The sequence below is a fragment of the Lepus europaeus genome, chromosome 3 (assembly GCF_033115175.1).
Source record: "Lepus europaeus isolate LE1 chromosome 3, mLepTim1.pri, whole genome shotgun sequence".
Taxonomy (NCBI): Eukaryota; Metazoa; Chordata; class Mammalia; order Lagomorpha; family Leporidae; genus Lepus; species Lepus europaeus.
In genome coordinates this window covers 70,489,493-70,509,937 of record NC_084829.1, presented here as the reverse complement: position 1 = coordinate 70,509,937, position 20,445 = coordinate 70,489,493, and the positions used below count along the sequence as shown (strand labels likewise).

At 41.9% G+C, this 20,445-nt stretch overlaps 1 protein-coding gene across 1 annotated transcript in view; it reads right to left on the bottom strand.

Moving 5' to 3' along the window:
- Window positions 1-388: 388 nt before the first annotated feature.
- The window catches only part of KCNQ5 (potassium voltage-gated channel subfamily Q member 5), a 617,705-nt gene continuing 597,648 nt past the window's right edge, over window positions 389-20,445 (bottom strand). The window contains exons 10-13 of the mRNA XM_062187575.1: window positions 18,086-18,194; window positions 4,890-5,021; window positions 2,461-2,587; window positions 389-1,592 (exon numbers count right to left, since the gene is read on the bottom strand). Of these exons, the coding sequence (XP_062043559.1) occupies window positions 633-1,592; window positions 2,461-2,587; window positions 4,890-5,021; window positions 18,086-18,194 (1,328 nt within the window). The 3' untranslated portion in view covers window positions 389-632. The remainder of the gene's footprint in view (window positions 1,593-2,460; window positions 2,588-4,889; window positions 5,022-18,085; window positions 18,195-20,445) is intronic.

Below are 20,445 nucleotides of genomic sequence, written 5' to 3'. Positions count from 1 at the left end.
CTTGTCGGAAAGAACAACATGAAAATGATGTGCAAAACTGCTTGCCACAGCGCTAAGTCACCAAAAGCACACAAATTGACATTCAAATTACATGAATTATAAAATGACTGAATAGGAATGGGTTGGCAAATATATCTTGAAATAAGCAGCCATTTCTATTATTCCCAAATTCTGCTTTACTCGAGACCTTGTTAGCAGCTGTTGTTAGCCGTTGTGTTTAAATATACATGATGGCCTAATTTGAAAATGTGTTTTCTATTTAGTCATAAAGCAGAAATGCCTGAAATTTGAAGGTGTTGACTCTCATCATTTCGCAACACAATGTCAAGTCTTCTAACTGACCTAATCTTGACATGTCCACACGCCCCATAGCATTAGCAGCGTTTGATTTCTCAGGAGTTTAAACTCAAGGTACATTACTAAATGAATGAGTTAATGTTGATGCACCTTGGAATTTCAGCCATCCCTAAACATGCATTTTCATGCAATTAAAAGATAACAGGCCTATAAACTGCCTTTCATGTTCCTCCTGATTCTTGCAATTTCAACTTTTTTGACGGGCTTTCAAAATAGTTCATGCAATGATATGTATGGCTAAAGGAACTGCTATGCCTAGAAAGAAAACAAAGGACTTATTTCAGTTTGACATGAGGCAAGCTGAGGGCGTCTGTACTTTCTCCTGCCTTACAAATGCTCTGAGATGATCGTGATCTTCCAGTCCTTAGAGAGTCTGCCGCAAAAGCAGCTTCCCTGGCAGGCTGTGGCGCGGCGTCGAAAGTGTCTGTCTCTGTCTCCTCGGGACCCGCCTCTTCATCAGTTATAAACAATTTGGATTCCCTCCATTTGGGGTAAAAATCTTGGCTGCCTCTGGAGCCACTTGACTCACTCCCTGAAAGCTGGACGTTCAGTTCCTCCGTCGACCTGATCAGGTTTTGTACGGATAAAGATTTGCCCAAGTCCTTGGGCACCGTTGGGTGGACAGACAACAGAGTTTCTCCTCCCATGTCAAAGCTTTTCCTCAGAGAACGGTCCTTGGTCAGAGTCGACTGCGCAATCTGAACACTTTCCTTGGAGGCAACAAGGCAGGTGGTGACGTCGGAAATGCCTTCCTGGAGGCCTGCGGGGTTTGGGTGCAAGGTCTCTGGCCTGGGCAGGTGCTTGATGGCTGGGAGAGGAGGTGGGATTTGTAAAGTTGTTGGGGCGGCTGGCTTGGGTGCCATGGTTATTTGGTTTGCAATGTTGGTGGCCGCTGCTGCGGAGCCATCGCCTTGACTCATTGGCACCTGTGTTGCTGGACTGTGCATAGTAGGGCTAAGCGCGTAGAAAGTCTGAGCACTGAACTCATTTGGTGTCAGAATGAACTGCAGGCCTCGTGAGATGTTGGCACTGGCTGATCTGGTCAAGCAGCCACTGTTTTGTGCGGAACTGGACAGATCTTTGCTATCCACAGGGCTCTGATAGTCAGACGTCTGTTCACATTCAAAAGGTGGGATCTGGAAGGAAGCCAAAGCGAGAGCCGAGGCGGAGCCTTTCCGGAGGACCTGCTGGTAGATGTCCAGCAGGCAGTCCAGCTTGGATTCAATGGACTGGACCTAAAGGTGGGGAAAATGACTGCAGATGAGGATAACCTGTTATGAAGAACAGACTTCCTGTCTGAAATCCAAAATGAAATCAGAGGGTGTCAATACAGTCAGGTAAATATTGAGTATAAAGCACAGTGCATTCTTGGCTCTTGGTGAATGCAACACCTCGCCAGAGAATCTTCAAGAGAGAGATGCTTTGGCTCCTGCCTCTGCTTCTTTAAAATGGACAGTCAATGCTCTTAGAAGTCACGTAAGTGCAATAAAAGTGCAACTTCAAGACCCTTCATCCCTATCAGACCACCCTCCTCCCAGTGAAGACATCCTGGAACTTCGTGGCATTTTAGTAAGGAACTTAAGCTTTAATGAAATTAAGACCTTACCTATCTATCTAGGTGGTTCTTATAAAAATAAAGGCACAAAATGCTTGAAAATAAACATTTGGAATATGTATGATTAAATTGGAGGAGCAATTTGATTTCTGGTTCTGGAAAATTGTATTTGTATGTGAAGATACAGCCTAAGGGTTAACAAACATTCAATATGTCATCATATTTATTATCAGATTTGCTCTTACTTAAAAAAGAGTGCACTAAAAGAAGACACAATGAAAACAGCTAAAAATAACCAAAACACAAATGAAAAATAGAATTTTGCTCTTTTACTATTGAAAATCTATAATTGCTTCCAGTTAAGTATTAATTGATGAGATGAGATTTTTTCTGCCTTTTATGAAAATCCAAAGGTGTTTCACAGAATACTGTCTACATACAGAAAATTTAATTTCCTTCACTCTTTCTTGATTTATTTCTTTTAAAATATATGAATCACTAAGATATATACAACTGTCTACAATCAATTTTGATTTTAAAAAATCTACCTGTTTTTCGACCTTGACCACCCGGCCAAGCATACTGAGGTCATCTGTGGTCTCGTGTTCTGCTGTTATTTTTTCTCTGCTCTTCTTATCTGATGTGATTTGCCCTTTTCCAAGAATTTGATCGACACTATCAGAGAAAGAAATAAGCACTGATTATAAGCACTGAAGGTGGAGATCTCCCTGGGCCAGACTGAAGTACTTAGAAAAAAATTATTTTTAGTTAATGTACGAATAAATAAGGATGAACTTGTTCCAGCTGGTGTGCTGCTGCTGCTGCTTCTTTTTTAATTTGAGAGGCACAGAGAGCAAGAGTGAGAGCGAGAGAGAGAGAAAGAGGGAGGGAGAAAAGGAGAGAGGGAGGGAGGGAGAGAGGGAGAGAGCCCCTCATCTGCTGCTCTCCAAATGCTCACAACAGCCAGGCCTGGGCCAGGCTGTAACCAGGAATGGGACCCAATCCAGGTCTCCCATATGGGTGGCAGGGACCCGACTCTTACAGCCATCACCAGCTGCCTCCTAGGTATGCGTTAGCAGAAAGCCATGTCCTTATTCTGGTCCATGATGAAATCACTGGTGAATGATCTTCTGGAGACAGGACTGTCATAAACAAAGTAATTTGTTTTCACCTCTGACCAGTCAGTTTCTGAATTCAGCCACGTATTTTTAATTAATAGGACAGATAATTTATAGTATATCTGATTTATGGAAGATAAGCAGAAAAGAAACTATGATCTTTCTCTTTTTTTGATTTGGAGAATATATATGAGTTGGGAACTCAACATTAGTTCTGTAGATTCTGTAACAGTCCAACTTTAAAAAAAATCTTGGTAGCCATTGATAGTTCTATTAAAGGACTTGGAAGACGGGAGCTACATATGCTGAGATTTTAATATGACCACAGGATGAATTAAAGCAATTTCCAGGGAGACCTGATCAGCCTGAATGAGAATCACTTTCTTCTTTCGTTTTACAATTGAATTATCAGAAGTATTAACTCAACTTTCCAGCTTACTTTGTATAGAAACACAGGCAGTGCCTACTCTCTGCCATGGCATCTAATCTACTGAACTATAGGCTTTATCAGGACTGGGTAATATTTTGTTAATTATCTCCTGAGTGAGCGAACAAATTGTTTTCTATAGTTGATCAACAGATGCTTAACTAAGGGCCTCGTTGTTGCCTCATTTGGGCTAACTGTGCTGTGGGAATACATATAAAAAAAGAAGGCTCACTCCTTGGGGGTCAGCATTGTGGCACAGCAAGTGAAGCCACTGCCTATAATGCCTGCATCCCATTTTGAGTGCTGTTTGAGTCCTGGGCTACTTCACTTTCAATTCAATTCCCTGTTATTGCAACCAGGAAAGTACCAAAGGATGGCCCCAGCTCTTGGGTTCATGCCACCCACATGGGAGATCTGGACAGAGTTCCAGGCTCCTGGCTCCGGCCTGGCCTAACCCTCACCATTGTGGATGTCTAGGGAGTGAAACAGTGTGAATGGAAAATCTCCCTCTTTCTCTTCTCTGCCTTTCAAATAAATAAATAAATAAATCTGTAATAAATACAAATAAAATAATAAATAAATAAATAATAAGAAAAAGACTCAGTCCTGCAATTTGAGAACTATTCAATCACAAATGCTGGTAATATGGACCTGATAGTAAGGGGAGACTTTATAATACTCAGTTGACTAAATACTTTGACTTGGAGATGACTCAAACAGCCACATGCAGTTGGAACTAACATATTGAACTCATTTCTTTTAATTACTCAATAAGATGCTTACTAGAAGGATTTATCTATTATCATGCATGACACCAATGAAGGGAAGGCCCCAGTCTTAGTCAAGAGCAAGGAGAATACACTTGCAACCAAGAAACAATGTAAGAGCAGAGTCTCAAGTCTCTGGCCCATTACAAGCTTATGAGTGCTCCTATGTTCTGTAGTAGATTCTAAATGCTATAGGAGATCAGGGAAAAGGAAGATCTATCTTCATGGGCTGCATATTTGGGAAAAGTTTGATGAAGAAGAAAGGTTAGTTTATTCCTAAAGCATGATTAGGATTTAGATAGTAACAAAAACAGGAGGATCATCATCATCAACAGCAATAATTCAAACATCAGCAACAACCATTAACATTTATTGAGAACTCAGTGTCAGGCCTACTATATTTTCCAAATAATATGTATTAACTTATCCAATCTTTAGGCTAACCATATATGCAAACATTAACATTCTTTCCATTTTTATAGATGAGAAAATGAAAATGGACTCTTTTAATGCTTGATTTATGTCTAGATTAAAGCAAATAAACTTTATGTCAAAAGTCCAGGTGCCTACTGAAAATGAATTACAAATTTTTCTTACTAAAAAGTTTTCTTACCAAGTTATTTTATGCTCATCCCTTTACAATGAATAACATTTTCATTGCTTACCGTGTTTGAAGGCTTTTAATTCTACACAACATGTCCAGATGACCAGCAGAATATTGTTCAATGACATCTTTTACATCATATGGGCGTAATGTTTCCTTAAACTTCCGTTTTGCAACATGAAATTTCATAATTCTGTAGGAGCAACGTATTGTACATTAATCTTCATAATATTGTGAAAAGAAATGACCAAAATAGGGGCTGGCACTGTGGCATAGTGGGTAAAGCTGCCGCCTGCAGTGCCAGCATCCCTTATGGGTACCAGTTCAAGTTCCGGCTGCTCCACTTCTGATTCAGCTCTCTGCTATGGCTTGGGAAAGCAGTGGAAGATGGCCCAAGTCCTTGGGCCCCTGCACCCACGTAGGAGACCCAGAAGAAGCTCCTGGCTTCAGATTGGCACAGCTCCAGCCATTGAGGCCAACTGGGGAATGAACCAGCAGATGGAAGACCTCTCTCTCTTTGTGCCTCTTCTTTTATGATAAGGAGAACTCATTTCAAAGTTACACTTAGCTTTTCTCTTCCTTGTGGAGATGTTTTGATAGAAGGCACATTTTGAAGGCATCCTAAAGACAATATGGCAATCTGGCCTTCAGTCAGATTTTATGCAGATCTTAAATAATTTTTTACTTATGTAATTTATTTTTATAAGCTAACTAAATTAAGTTAAAACCAATGTTTTGTACTTTTGATCCATAGTTATGATTTTGATCAACATTAAAAAGGGAGTGGTCATCTTTTATGTTATTTCAGTATAACTGTATGATGATCGATATGCAAAGTAGAGTAGATTTTAAAAAATCCTCACAGGGTTACTACTTACTGGCCAGAAGAATTTTATGACACAAATCTTCAAGGAAATAGGGAAGACAATTAGAGAATACAAGAGAGAGACCTCTTCCATCTACTGGCTTATTCCCCAAATGCTAGCCACAGCCAGGTCTGATCTAGGACAAAGCCAGGAGCCAGGAACTCCCTCTGGGCCTTCCACGTGGGTGTCATGGGTTAAGTTCATGGGCCAGCTCCTGCTACTTTCTCAGGTATACGAGCAGGAAGCTGGATTGGTAGGGGAGCAGCCGGGACATGAATCAGCTTCAGTATGAAATGCTGGGGTGGCGAGCAGTGGTTTAACCCACTGTGCCACAATGCTGGCCCAAGTTTTTACAATGCATATTTCCCAGCTGATTCTTGAACAAAAAGCTACACAATTAGCCTGTGAGAAGGGGAGGAGGGAACATGCCATTTTATGGTTTCGTGTGTGTCGGGGGGAGAAATGAAGGTGAGAGTTCAGTAATTTTAGACCTCAGAAAAAGTATGAGGGTGCTGGAAACTGAGGGAAATGTCTAAAGGTAGCTAGCTCTCAGACTATGAATTTGAAAGGTCTTTCAATTGTTCTTGCTTTCTTCTCTCCAAGACGCTGTCTTCAGATAACTAAAGCAAGAGCAAGCGGAGAGGGGAGAGCTAGGGCTTAGGGGAGCCCTGGATTGGAAGGTGGAAGAGGGAAATCTGATTTCTTTTTATTTGACAGGTAGAGTTATAGATAGTGAGAGAAAGAGTCAGAGAGAAAGGTCTTCCTTCCGATGGTTCACTCCCCTAATGGCCGCCATGGCTGAGCCAATCTGAAGCCAGGAGCCAGGTGCTTCCTCCTGGTCTCCCATGCGGGTACAGGGATCCAAGGACTTGGGCCATCCTCCACTGCCCTCCCAGGCCACAGCAGAGAGCTGGACTGGAAGAGAAGCAACCGGGACTAGAACTGGTGTCCATATGGGATGCCGGTGCCACAGGCGGAGGATTAACCAAATGAGCCACGGCGCTGGCCCGGGAAATCTGATTTATGTCTTAGTTCTCCCATGGGCTTGTGCAAATTTCTGTGTCTTGACTGTCCAGATTCAGCTGGTTCAGAGTGACACAAAGTCCAGGTGAGGCAGAAAGCTTTTCTGTAAGGGCCAGGTAGGAAGTGTTTGATGCATTGTAGGTCTGTTGGGCTCTGCTGACACTGTCCAGCTCTGCCATTTCAGCATGAAAGCAGTTGTAGGACAGTGAGTAAACAGATGAGTGTGGATATGTTCCCACAGAACTCCTGACTCTTGACTGTAGTTTGACGACCACTAGGCTAGGCTAGATAAGAAGAGCTATGAGGAAAAGCCACAAAGCCATGAATAAATGGAAGCCCATTAACCGGCCTGGCCATGCAGAAGTCTGTGGTGACCTCTTACGTGCTTATAAATAGTTAACACAGAAGAAGAAGGTTAGTATTGTAGAGAGGAATGCTTGAGCAAATCATTCTACAGTAAAATCAGGATTTTCAAAATAAATTTAGGCCGGCGCCATGGCTTAACAGGCTAATCCTCTGCCTTGCGGCACCGGCACACCGGGTTCTAGTCCCGGTTGGGGCGCCGGATTCTATCCCGGTTGCCCCTCTTCCAGGCCAGCTCTTTGCTATGGCCCGGGAAGGCAGTGGAGGATGGCACAAGTGCTTGGGCCCTGCACCCGTGTGGGAGACCAGGAGAAGCACCTGGCTCCTGGCTTCGGATCAGCGAGATGCGCCGTCTGCAGTGGCCATTGGAGGGTGAACCAACGGCAAAGGAAGACCTTTCTCTCTGTCTCTCTCTCTCACTATCCATTCTGCCTGTCAAAAAAAAAAAAATTTAATGATGAAGATGATAATGTTACTAGGCCATACTTTTTTCCTTTAAATAGTGTATGCTTTTATATTTATTAGGTAGCACAGTGCTCAATGAATTTTGGTAAGTTAAGGCCTATTCTCCTTGGTACTGTTGGACATTCCTTTAGGGGACCAACAAAAGGCTGAGGTGCAAGTTGTACACTCACTGGCTCCTTTTATTCATGAGGGTAGGTAAATTGCAGCAGTGGGGCTAATGCAACAGCAAAGAGTAAAAGGCCCTTCAGTTAGTCTCCTTAGATGTAAAGTTGGTAGCTAGAAGACAAGGCGAGTAAGGTAAACCTATTACATGGAACTTGACATGCCCCAGCAGTACCACTAGAGGGCGGAAAAGATTCATCACTAACCTAAAAAGGCAACTTTTTGAAACTGAAGTGTGCGCACACAGTTTTCTGTGCAGGAAGAAATAACTAAAGCAAAGTTAAACTCCGGGTGGAATATATCTATATATAAGCACACACAAACACGTGCACTTCGAAGGAAACGTAGGTGCATTTGTTGTGCTGCCATGAGTTATAAAATCTTGCAAAAGTCTTGTTCCATTCCTCTAAATCAGGGCAAAAACACTGCACATGAATATGCAGAGATAAGAACGATGAGAAAACAGAAGCGGCTGTGACTGCTGCCACCACCAAACAGATGGCCAGGCTTGGCCAGCAGCCAAACCACGTCCAGGGTGGAGAGGGCTCAGCCGACTGTGAACTGAAGAGGCACTTTGATTGACTGCAAAGACAGCAACACTTCCCAAGCTCGGCTGTTCATTGGAATCACCCAGGGAGCTTTATAAAGTGCCGATATCTGGGTCCTACCTTCAGAATTTCTGTTTTAATTGGCCCAGGGTGCAGGTGAGATATTTAGAAGAACCTTTCAGATGATGCTAATGTGCAGCCAAGGTTGAGAGTCACTGAAGTGGCGGTGGGTGAGGGGTGGTAGAGGGCAGTGGGTGCCGGACAAACACTGCCACCATGCAAAGAGGTGATCACAACGTACGCAGGTTTGTACTTGTCTTCTAAGTCACTCATGTCAATCCACGGGGAGAACGTCCCCTGTGCCTTGGTGTCAGGCCTGTGATCGGAACCTCAGTGCTTCCGGCCTTTCCTTTCCTGGGCGAGGCTTGAAGTTGCGTGCAGGAAGGGAAAGGGAGTGACAAGTTGACTGATTCATTAGGTTTTTCAATAAATATTAACTGAGCACCTAGGATGTTGTGCTGGGTGCTGTGCTAGGTTCTGGGGAGCACTGGCTCCCCTGGGAGGGGAATGGCAGAGAAGAAAAAGTCCCCCTCATGAGGACAATGATTACTGAGCCTCCTTCCTTTCTCTCTACGGTGGTGGCAAGGTAACAGTCACTGCAGCCATGACCTCGGATGGGAGTTGAGAGCCTCGTGTTTTCAGAGCTTGGAGCCCTGTAGGTGAGCTCAATGTTTCTGTGTCCCCAAGCGATCTTACAACATGCCTGATGAGTAGGGCTCTGTCACTGCCTCATCTACCCATTCACTGACCCATCAGACATTAATTTTGAGTGCCTCTGTGTCAGCCGCTGCTAGACACCGGGATTCAGTGGTGAAGGACTGAACCCCATGGCTGGAGTACTTCCAGTTATGCAGGCACGGGGTTATAACTCCCTTTGTAGAGCGCATGGTGGTGGGAAGCACAGGTGGCTACGGGACTGGAGAAGAGGGGTGTTTAACCTATTTAACCTAGGCTGGTAGAGGTGATAAGAAATGATTTCTGGGTGGCTGGCGCTGTAGTGTAGCGGGTAAAGCTGCCGCCGGTAGTACCGGTATCCCATATGGGCACCGGTTCAAGTCCCGGCAGCTCTACTTCCAATGCGGCTCTCTGCTACGGCCTGAGAAAGCAGAAGATGGCCCAAGTTCTTGGGTCCCTGCACCCACATGGGAGGACCCTGAGGAAGCTCCTGGCTCCTGGCTTTGGATCGGCACAGCTCCAGTCGTTGCGGCCAATTGGGGAGTGAACCATCGGATGGAAGATCTCTCTCTTTTTGTCTCTCCTTCTCTCTCTGTGTAACTCTGACTTTCAGGCAAATAAAATAAATCTTTAAAAAAAGAGAAATGATTTCTGGAGAAGAAGATAGTCCTTTATCTATTCTACCCCCTCCCCATATCTGGGGATATTAGTAAGTTTCTCAAGGTTCTTGAAATGGCCCCAGTAAGCACCTAGATTGTATGTTTTCTGGGGTGGATTGTGACTCCCCGCCCCAACCCCAATCCATGCCTGACTTTATGTTGGCTAGTTGAGTTGATTTACTCTACTGGTATGCATTCTGTATCTCCCTCTTCCTAGTCTGGAAAATTTTATCATCTTATTTCTGACTCCCCATGAGAAATACAACATCTATCTTTCCATTTTAGTGTATGTGCTGCTGAAGTAGCACAACATCTATCTTAAAAGCAAAGGCCTGCGGCTATTCTTGAGTTGATCCAGAACATTTTGATCATTCAGTATCCCTTAAGGCAGCCCTCTCTTAATTTTTACATCGGTCAAGGGTCGATGTTGATTATGGAGCAAGTAGATAACTAGGTCTACAGAACACAGATAATTTGGTTCCCAATTGAAGGCATAAGTGGTTACATGTTTAGAATATTTATTATTGTTATTTTCCTATTATATATACATGTTATTTTGACACTAGAGGTATGCATTTGTGGATACAGCATTTAAACTTTGAAACCTGCTAAACAAGTTACAAAATGATGTATCTAGGGCTCGTCCATCTTTCTTTCCTCTCAGATTGGCCTGCTAGTCAGTGATGAAGGAAACCAAGGAGCTCCTGGATGCACTAACAGTCTCACTGTCTTGCTTTCAATTTTTGATTGAGACATGCAAATGAGCTTCACTTACAGAGGCTGTCCAACGACCTGAGTACAGGGGCAAGCACAAACCCATTGGTATTAGGACAAGTTCTGTGGCCACCCCTGGGAGTAGAATTGTTCTTCTAATGCTTATTATTGTTGTTCTTTTAATGCAGGCTCTTGTGGCGTCTCTTGAGATTTTTAGGATTTTCTTTTAAGAAGGCAAGAGTTGTGAAACCCAAGCAAGAACTCTGGGGTCCTAGTAGGTCTGTAAATGGTTAACTTTCTTCCCGGGATTTTGTGAGCATGGATACAGTAACTAAATTTGAGAATATTGTTTTCCTAGGATTGTAAAATCCTGCATAAATGTTAGAGTGTGAAATGACGACATAAATAAATAGATTAACCACCCCTGTCGATCGCTCTTACATATTTTTAGTCATGATATCACAGATTCAGTTTAGATGATAACCAAATAAAAGGTTAAAAATCTCCAATATTGCAAAAAGTAAATGTGTCTCCAGAGAACACTAGTTTAATGCAGCCTCAGAGCAAAATGCGACCACAACTAATTATCTTCAAAATAAAAACAAACAAAAAGAATATTCCAGCAAACACATTAGCTGGCTTTAAAAATATGTGCTAAATGAGCCATAAAATGTTCTCCTAACAGTGTCCTTTACTGTGACATGTCGGAGACTTGGCTGTCAAGAACATCTTAATAGTGACTTGCAAACAAAGACTCATCACCTCTGCTAAAATAGCAGAAATGCCACCAGCAAAATGAAGAACTGGTGAGGATGAAACAGCTTGTAGATTTAAAAACCCACAACGGCAAGCGTGTGCCTCTTTTCGCTATTTGTGGAATATTCTTGCCTGCAGCATGAAGTGAGATTGAAAAAGGATGCAGAGTTGAGACTGCACTGTAGGGGAGGGTCAAGAGAATGGTCCTGCACGCGCCTTTCAGAATAGGGAGAACACAAAGGCAGAATTACTGGAAAACCTGTCACCGACCCAGAGTGACAGTGAGGTCTGATTTGCACCACCATCTTAGAAACTCTGAAATGTCACCAGTAACTCTTCAGTTCTCTGATCAGATTTGAGCAATTCTGGAGGAGTGCTTTTGCTAGTTGAAAAGAAACTCCTGACACCTCAGCTATGTTCCTATTAGACGGAAAGATTCTGAGAGCTAATTCAAAAAAGATTTTTGCTTACCACCTGGATTCCAACCCTTTCTCTTCTATGCAATTCCCCCTCCCCCACAAAGTCACTGATGACATCTACCAACACACGCACTTTCTAATTCCACCTTCACCTCTGTTTCTTTGCAATTGCAGTGGCCTCTGCCTCGTCCACTTCCCTTCTTAATAACCTGGTTGGTACCTCCATAGCCACCAGCTCTCATCTTTCCCTTCTTTCAGGAAGCCTTTTGAACACCACTTCCCACATAACGGCTGACTTCCTCTGCCCACACCGTCCTGGACTTCTATCATTGTAGTGAGATGGTGCTCTGCCACATAATTACTCTCTCTTCTCTGGTAGCCCCTCAGTACTCTAAGTAGGGGTCTTCCTTGACATTTATCTCTGTGCTTGCTGCATAGAAGTAGCTCAATAACGTACTCTTTGAGTGCATGCACTGACTATCTGGGTGGAACCTGAAAGAATTCATCATCAGGTCTCTGCAAGGCTGGGGAAAGGAGAGGAGAGAAACATTCACTGTTCATTGTCCTCTTACTCCTTGATCATATGCCTAGAAAGGCAGAAGATCAGCCTGAGAAGGAAGGGGGAGGTACGTGCTCGGAACATTGCCTCATGACTGGGAGAAAAACTGCTATTACAGTTCTGAGCCATTTCTTCATGCAGTTGGTGGAAAGGTATAACGTCAAAGTGGGGATTATAGGTGCTTCCTGGGGATGGTGGTGCAGGTGGGCAAGGCTATACATTCTTTGGAAGTTGGGAGCACCCCTTAGAAAAGGGAAAGCAGTACCCCTCTCATGTGACTCCCAGGGAAGCCTTGGAGAGAAAGGATTCAATACCCTACCACCTCCCCTGGCAGAGAATAGGTAGTGGAGACACCTTGCTGCAAAGCCAGTAAGGAGCCCAGACAACTCAAAGGATATAATAACTAGCACATACATACTGAATACCACGTGCATGCATTGTTCTAAGTGCTTTGTAATTGTTCATTCATTTAATTCTCACTACAGCCCCATGAGGTCAATTTTTTTTTTTTTTTTTTTTTTTTGCCATCCCGACTTCTTTAATGAAGAAACAGACACAGAAAGGTGATGTGAGGTTGCACAGGGGATGCCAGGCATCGTCTTCTTCTTCATCTCTCTTTCTTTTTAAAAAAAGATTTGTTTATTTGAAAGGCCGAGTGACAAGGAGAGAGAAGGAAGGAAGGAGGGAGGGAGAGAGATAACTTCCATTCCACAGGTGGCCACAACAATTGGGGCTGGGCCTGGCCCAGGCTGAAGGGCTGAAGTCAGGGCCAAGGTCTCCCATGTGGATGGCAGGGACACATGTACTTGAACCATCACCGGCTTCTTCCTAGGCACATTAGCAGACAGCTGCATTGGAAGCAGAGCATCTGGGACTCAAATGTGACATGGGATATGGGTGTTCCAAGTAGCAGCTTAACATGCTGTGCCACAAAACTCTCCCAGATGTCAGGCTTCTTGGACCACCTCTCCTAAGTGGCCCTGGGGCTGGGGGAAGTAGGGTAGAATTATCTGATGATGTCGGGGTGAAGTCAGGTGAAGCTTCAACTAATGAATTCTTTGAAGAAAAGGTATTTGGCTTAGCACCTTGGGATGTCAGCATCTCATATTGGAAAGCTTGGGTTTGGATCCTGGCTCTGCTCCAAATTCCAGCTTCCTGCTAATGTACACCCTTGGAGCTCAAGTACTGGAGTCCCTACAACCCCCGTGAAAGACATGGATTGAATTCCTCGCTTCTGGCTTCATCTTGGCTCAGCCCTGGCTGTTTGTGACCATCTGGGGAGTGGGCCAGCAGATGGGAGATGTCTCTCTCTCACACAAAATAATTCTTTGAGTTTTCACCCCAGACTTTGCTCCTTTATTTGATTTTCTAAAAGGCTGGTTTGGCCTGGGAAATAAAAAGTTGTTTACAGTGAAACATAGCAGGCATGGACATTAATACATGCAGATATTAGGAGAACTGAAAAAAAAAAAAAAACCACATGATATAATCAACAGCTCCTCAGTCATTTCTTTTCAAAATAAAAATAATCTGCCTTGGATTGTTTTGGTTATCTTCACAAGAAAAACAAGTTGCACAGTATTCTGATTCAGCTCTTGATGGCTGTCAGAAAGCATGCCGTATGAAACAGACTGACAGGAGAACAATGGGTGTTGCGGATCTCACTGGGAGTGGCTTTGATCCTAGATGTAGTCATTCTATGAAAACAACACTGGTAGGAAGCATGTGAGCTTCGTATTGCACCATTTTTACAGGCAAGGCAGTTCCTCCAAATGCCCAGTTCTTTCTCACAGCACTTACATGTTGCCCTGTGTGCATTTCTGAAAAATTACCAGAGAGTTTAGTACAAGAACAATGCTAATTTTCTTCTTTTATATTTTAGAAAGTTGCTATTCTGGGACTCTTTAATAACTATGTGGTTGTATTGGATATGACTTTCAAATATTAGTTGTTTCAAATAATAACACATATGAGAGAATCTAAAATATTCATGGAAAATGGAATTAAAAGATAATGTGTATTTTCCATGAGCTATTTTATATATTAACTTTTGCACAAAATTTTGCCCAAGGTTCACACTGAATGAAGTGTGTACAATGTCAACTACTAGCAAGAAAAGATTGAGTGACTTTTGAAAGTGATATTTGCAGGGAAATTCATATGGACAATAGTAGTTTTTTCAGATATCCCCAAAGAGCCAGATGCTTGACATTTTGAAAATATGTATCCAGGAATTTGTGGGCTATGTTTTTCAGATAGTGATAGCAAAACTGGAACCCAGGGACACAGGGACACAGGGAAAAGTGAATGTATAGAATGCTCTAGAGTTTATCAGTTTGTTTACTTTCCTGCTAATTTTATCTTTCCATTTAGAAAGTAATTTTTATGAGTGGATGAAAAGAAACTTAGCACCATTTGAACTAATCATTAACGAGATATAGATTTTGTTAAAAATAAGCAAAATCTCTACTCCTAGAGGTGTGCTTGACAACACATTTCCAGCAAATTTGCTCATTTCCAGGAAATGATATTTTGAGATACATCTGTGGTAATCCTGGAGAAAATATATAAAACTAAGCTTTCTTCTTAGTAAAAGGTATACTTTGGAAATAGTCTAAGAATAGTCATGGTTCGCTATGTACTATAAAAGTGGCATGTAGGGAGCTGGTGCCATGCCGTAGTGGGTAAAGTTGCCACCTGCAGTGCCGTATCCCATATGGGCACTGGTTCCAGTCCCAGCAGCTCCACTCCTGATCCAGCTCTCTGCTATGGCCTGCGAAAGCAGTAGAAGATGGCCCAGGTCCTTGGTCACATGCACCCTCAGGGGAGATCCAGAAGAAGCTCCTGGCTCCTGACTTCTGATTGGCCCAATTCTGACAATTAAGACCATCTAGGGAGTGAATCAGTGGATGGAAGATCTCTCTCTGCCTCTGCCTCTCTGTAACTCTGCCTTTCAAATAAATAAATCTTTTTTTAAAAAGTGACAGGTATTTAAAAAAAAAAAAAACTCAAAGTGCATTTAGGTAATAGAATCCAGGCAAGTTCGGGAAGTGGACTTACTCATCTCATTTGAGAATCTTTACTCTCCAAAGTAACTAGAAAATCACAGAATTGAAAATAAAGAATTGCTACATTGCCCTTTGTAAATATAGTAATATTTTCTTCCATACTGTCAGTTTTGCAATGGAATACACGGTTTCTGTTACACATTTTAATTTGACTTTCATAAGAAAATATTATTATAAGAACTACTGAAATACAAAAGTCATATTCAAGTATTAGTGTTCAATATTCTAACAACCAAAGAATAACAAGAAAAATGCCAAAACAAAGTTGCTATTTTAGAGATGAATAATAGATGGCTCACACTTGCGATTGGAAATAGACATACAAAATACTGTTTCAGATGAACTGCAAGAGGCGAGCAAGTTCTGAAAAAAAAAGTTCAGTCAACTAATATTGAATTTATTTACATAATTAAACTCAGGATAAGGACACTTTTGCATAAGATATAGAGACTTAAGCTACACCCTTCTTTTCAGAATTGCTAATTGTATTGGTTGCTTATTTAATCATGCATCTTTAGAAATTATGTACTATCCTGAGTGAAAGACTTCCAATTAAGTCATTAAACTACTGAGTATAGTTAGTTTTTTTCTTTTTTAAAGATTTTATTTATTTATTTGATAGGTAGAGTTACAGACAGTGAGAGGGAAAGACAGAGAGAAGTCTTCCAACTGCTGGTTCATTCCCCAAATGGTTGTGATGGCTGGAGCTGTTCTGATCTGAAGCCAGGAGCAAGGAGCTTCTTCTGGGTTTCTCACGTGGTCCAGGGGCCCAAGCACTTGGGCCATCTTCCACTGCTTTCCCAGATGTCAGCAGAGAGCTGGATCGGAAGAGGAGCAGCTGGGACTAGAACTGGTGCCCAAATGGGATGCTGGCACTTCAAGCAGAGGATTAACCTACTGTGCTACAGTGCCAGCCCCAGCTATTAGGTTTTTATAGGAATCCAATAGTTTTAAAAGGTGCTTAGAAGTGATTAAAAAACACTAAAGGACAGACATGTAAATAATAAAGTTCCATCAAAAATAAGGACTAAGATTGGGTTGTACTTGTGAATGTAGGGAAAAAAATGGAACCAAGAAAGAATTCTAAAAAGCAAGGAAATTCTGCAAAGGACTTTACAGAAATCAGCCAAGTTTCAAGAGGAAGGTTTAACAAAGTAAATCTTATGTTACTAAAGTGCTTAGCTAGCAGAATAAACCTATTTCATTTTCTTTCTTGCTGCTCCCAATCCTTTTTATAGGTTGTGAAGCAAAAGCAGAAAGCTTCACAAAGTCTTGGAAAATGACACAAGCTGGGTTAAATATGACTTTTAGGAAACCTAATCTGCTTCCACTAGATAAGATTTTCCACACTTATTGCACGTCAGATTAATTTGTGGGCTGAATTCCCCACCTTCGCTTTAGGGTCTTGGATGGATATAATGAGTGCATGTAAAGGATTTCAAGGTGACTTTTAGACCAGTAGTGTGCAATAGAAGTTTCTGCAATGATTCAAGTATTCCATGTCTCATTTGTCCAATATAATAGCCATTGGCCACTGTGGCTAGTGAACACTTAAAATATGACAGTGTGATCAGTTCATTGCATTTAAAATTTCATTTTGTTTTAATCAGTTCAAATTTAAATACCCTTAGGTGGTCACTGGCTATGGTACGGCACAGTGCAGTTCAAGGTCCTCTCTGTCTTTAAATGAAAACTTCAGACATCATCTCATCACCTTTTCGGGGCCTTCTGGGCTTAAATATCTATCACCAAAGGGGAGGGTAACCATATAATTGATTGTTAAAACTGGAATACTTTGAGAAAGACAGGGTGTATTATTAACAATAATGATGAGCAAGAGTCATAATCTAGGGCTGTCCAGGCCAAATAAGAAGGCATGGTCTCCCCATCCCTAGAGCTTCCATTGAGAAGTAGCTGGGCTTTTATTCCCTTCTGGTTAAGTATCTTCCTGAGTACAAATATGTTCATCACACACAATTTTCTTTGCTTCCACAAACATTTACCAAAATCTGTGTAACTTGTCCCTGCTTTCCCAATGACTCCCAACCACAGAGGAAAGCCATGTCCAACACAATGCTAAATAACCAACTGAAGACAGAAGAAAAGAATACATCATACACTTGAGATAAATCCTAGGTCCTTGATAGCTAAATTGGTTTGGGCATTTTATAGTTTGCTATGAATTTTTGTTAGTAGACAGAGGAAGCCAAAAAGACCAGAGGTATTTTTTTGGCAATACACTCACCAATACTCCCTGACAGATACAAATTCTCCCATGGTGATTAACCAGGGCAGGTTGAGCATGCAACAGTTCATTTAGTTCAGATTATCAATTTATTTTGGTGTGTGTGTGTGTGTGTGTGTGTGTTTGGAATTACAAATTTCGGTTGCTTTGGGTCTTTTAGCTCTCTGCCATCAGCAGAGGAAGCATTAAGATCAGCCTTTAACAGCTACATTTCAGAAGATAGGATCAAGTCACCACGGATAACTTGGACTTCCTGTTTTCAGAGTTGATCATGCGTTTAAAATAATCTGGAGAGGTTTTCTCTGATACAAAATACAGAATATAGATTGGAGCATCAAGTCATAAAATTATTTCAGAAATCCGATTGCATAAATAAACGAAATGTTCTTAAAGCGACAAGCACATATGACAAGTCAATCCTCACATAATCTCTTGGGCACAGCCTGAGTTTTCAAATCCCACCCACTTCTTATGACATACTTTGTGTTGAATACAGTAGAGTTTTGTACTAAGGAAAATGTCTTACAGTTTAATCGACATGTGGATGAATAGGAAAGGGGAAAGTAGTTATTCTAGGAGATTTACCCAGAAAAAAAAAAAAAGGATTTTGGAACACAGTAATTCAAAGAATCATAGGTGTGTCTCTGACTCATTTTGTTCGAGATTTTCACCAACCTGATAGCTCGAATGACAGTTTTAAGTGGTGGGGTTAGATCTTCTACTGATACATCACACTGGCATCCTTTTTCATCATATACATCATCAGTGCCAAGCGCTGTGTCAGCTGCAAGAGAAAAGTGCTGGTTAGATAACGCCACCAGCAGCAATTTAAAACATGTTGCTGCTTTTGTCCCGCAGGGTGAGAGTGAGGTACTCACAGCCTAAGCTTGCAAAGCAAGTTATGTGTAAGGTCAGCCAATCGTTTTCCCAATAGTATTTTTCTCTTTCTTCTGCACCCTCACCAGCTTTGTGGGATTTGCTGAATACTTTTCTGAGCCTGGGGAAGATGGAGCCGACACACTGTCTTTCCAGTAGTGGTGACGGATTTGTATTGATTCCCTCACGCTCTTTTGTCCAGGCCCTTGGAAACTGACAGCCGGGGTTTAGGCGACAGCTGTTTGGAGGCAGGGAAGCAGCCTTTTGACACGTCCCTAACTGGCCCATATATGGAAAACTCCAATGACCTATATCCTGAACAAGTGAGCTAGGAAGCCAGAGGCAAAAATGCTGATTATCAGTGAGTTACTGCATCCAGGCAATCCGGGGAAGAACTTCCTAAAAAGAATACAGCCAAAGCTGAGAAAATGTACTTTTGTGTTAATTGCAACGTTTGGAAAAGGGGGCAGGTTTACAATAAATACCAAATTACTAAGGATTTATAAATTGACAAGAAATTAACTCATATCATTACATCTTTATTTTCGGTAACAAAACATTGAAAACAATTTAAATTCCTGTAATGGGGATGGGCTACGTGAATACTGGTAGGTTCATATAATGGAATATTATTTAGGAAGCTGTTAAAATTCATGTTGAAGAGGAATGGCCACAAAGATGTTATAATATATTGCTAAATAAAAAAAATCAATGTTTTTTAAATGTGGGATTAAGAATGATTTTATTCTTTTTGGTTGACTATATTTTCTAAAATTTTACAATGAACATGTATTACCTTAGTAACAAAAAGTAACTAAAATAATAAGATTGAATTCATGGAAGATGACTTACATAGCTGCTAAAAATAATTTCTACGTAATCCAAGCCTCTGTAAATGTTGACATGTGCTACAGGACTAATGGCACTTTATGTTGCCTTTGCTCAGCACAGTGGTCACTTGCTAAGTCATGAGAGGTAGATATTTTGCCTAGCTGGGTTCAAATCCTGAAAAGCATTACTGAGGCAGTGCTTATATCTGGAATGCAGTTGGTACCTCACTTGATTCAACTAATATTTACCGTGTCTTTCCTCAGTTTACTCCATGTTCAATTGGAGATGGTAGTGGAGGGAAGAGACAGTGATAAATGGGTCCTCACAGCTCTTCTTCATGGTCCCTGTGGCCTTCTTGGCATTCAAGCCCAAAAGGGGCAGAGGTGGCTCGACCACCTGACAATGGCAACAATAATGCTAGTGTCTGAGTTTGTTGCCCCAAATCCATAGGTTGGTGCTTAATCACCAATATGATAGTAATAAGAGGTAGGGCCTTTGAGAGGTGATTAAGTCACGAGCGAAGGTCCTTCATGAATGGACTTAGTGACCTTATAAAATGTCTCGAGGGAACCATCTAGACCCTTCTGTCCCCTCCACCAACGTGAGGGTATAGCATTTGTCCCCACTGGAGGATGCAGCAACACGGCACCATCTTGGAAACAGAGACCAGGCCCTCACCAGACATGGAAAACACTGATGCCTTGATCTTGAACTTCCAGTCCCCTACACTGAGAAATAAATTTCTATTCTCTATAAATTACACAGTCTCCGGTGTTTTGAAATGGCAGCACAAACGGACTAAGAAAACAGCAACCACTCATCGAAATCTATGCCTAGTACTTGGGTGAAACTTTGGCAAATCCTGGTTTTCATACTTAGAGAAACTACAAGTTATTGTTGCTGGCATTAAGCAGAAATAGAGTTTAAAGAGCTGGGTACCTGGTCTGAGGCCACAAAAGTGGTAGGTGGAGCTTGTAAACAGCACACCATGATAGTGCAATCCAGTTCCTGAGGCTCCAGAGGCCATGCACTTTGCATTGCATGATGACCCAGAGTCAGAGAGAGTTCAGGGTTAAACAGTGACACACAGCATGTCAAGAGAGACAGGGCAAAGAGCTCTCTACTCATATAACCTATACCCCGAGGAGTGCAGTCTATCCCTGTTGGGTACATTCATATTTTCTCCAGAAAATTTTCCACAGTTTAAACAGGGGCACATTGATTAACTCTCTATTTGATAGCTGGTTCTGACTCAGGGATGACCTTGAGGGTAGCTGATCCATTTTTCTTCTTTGATTACTCACCCAACATAGCCCTTTTAGCCCATA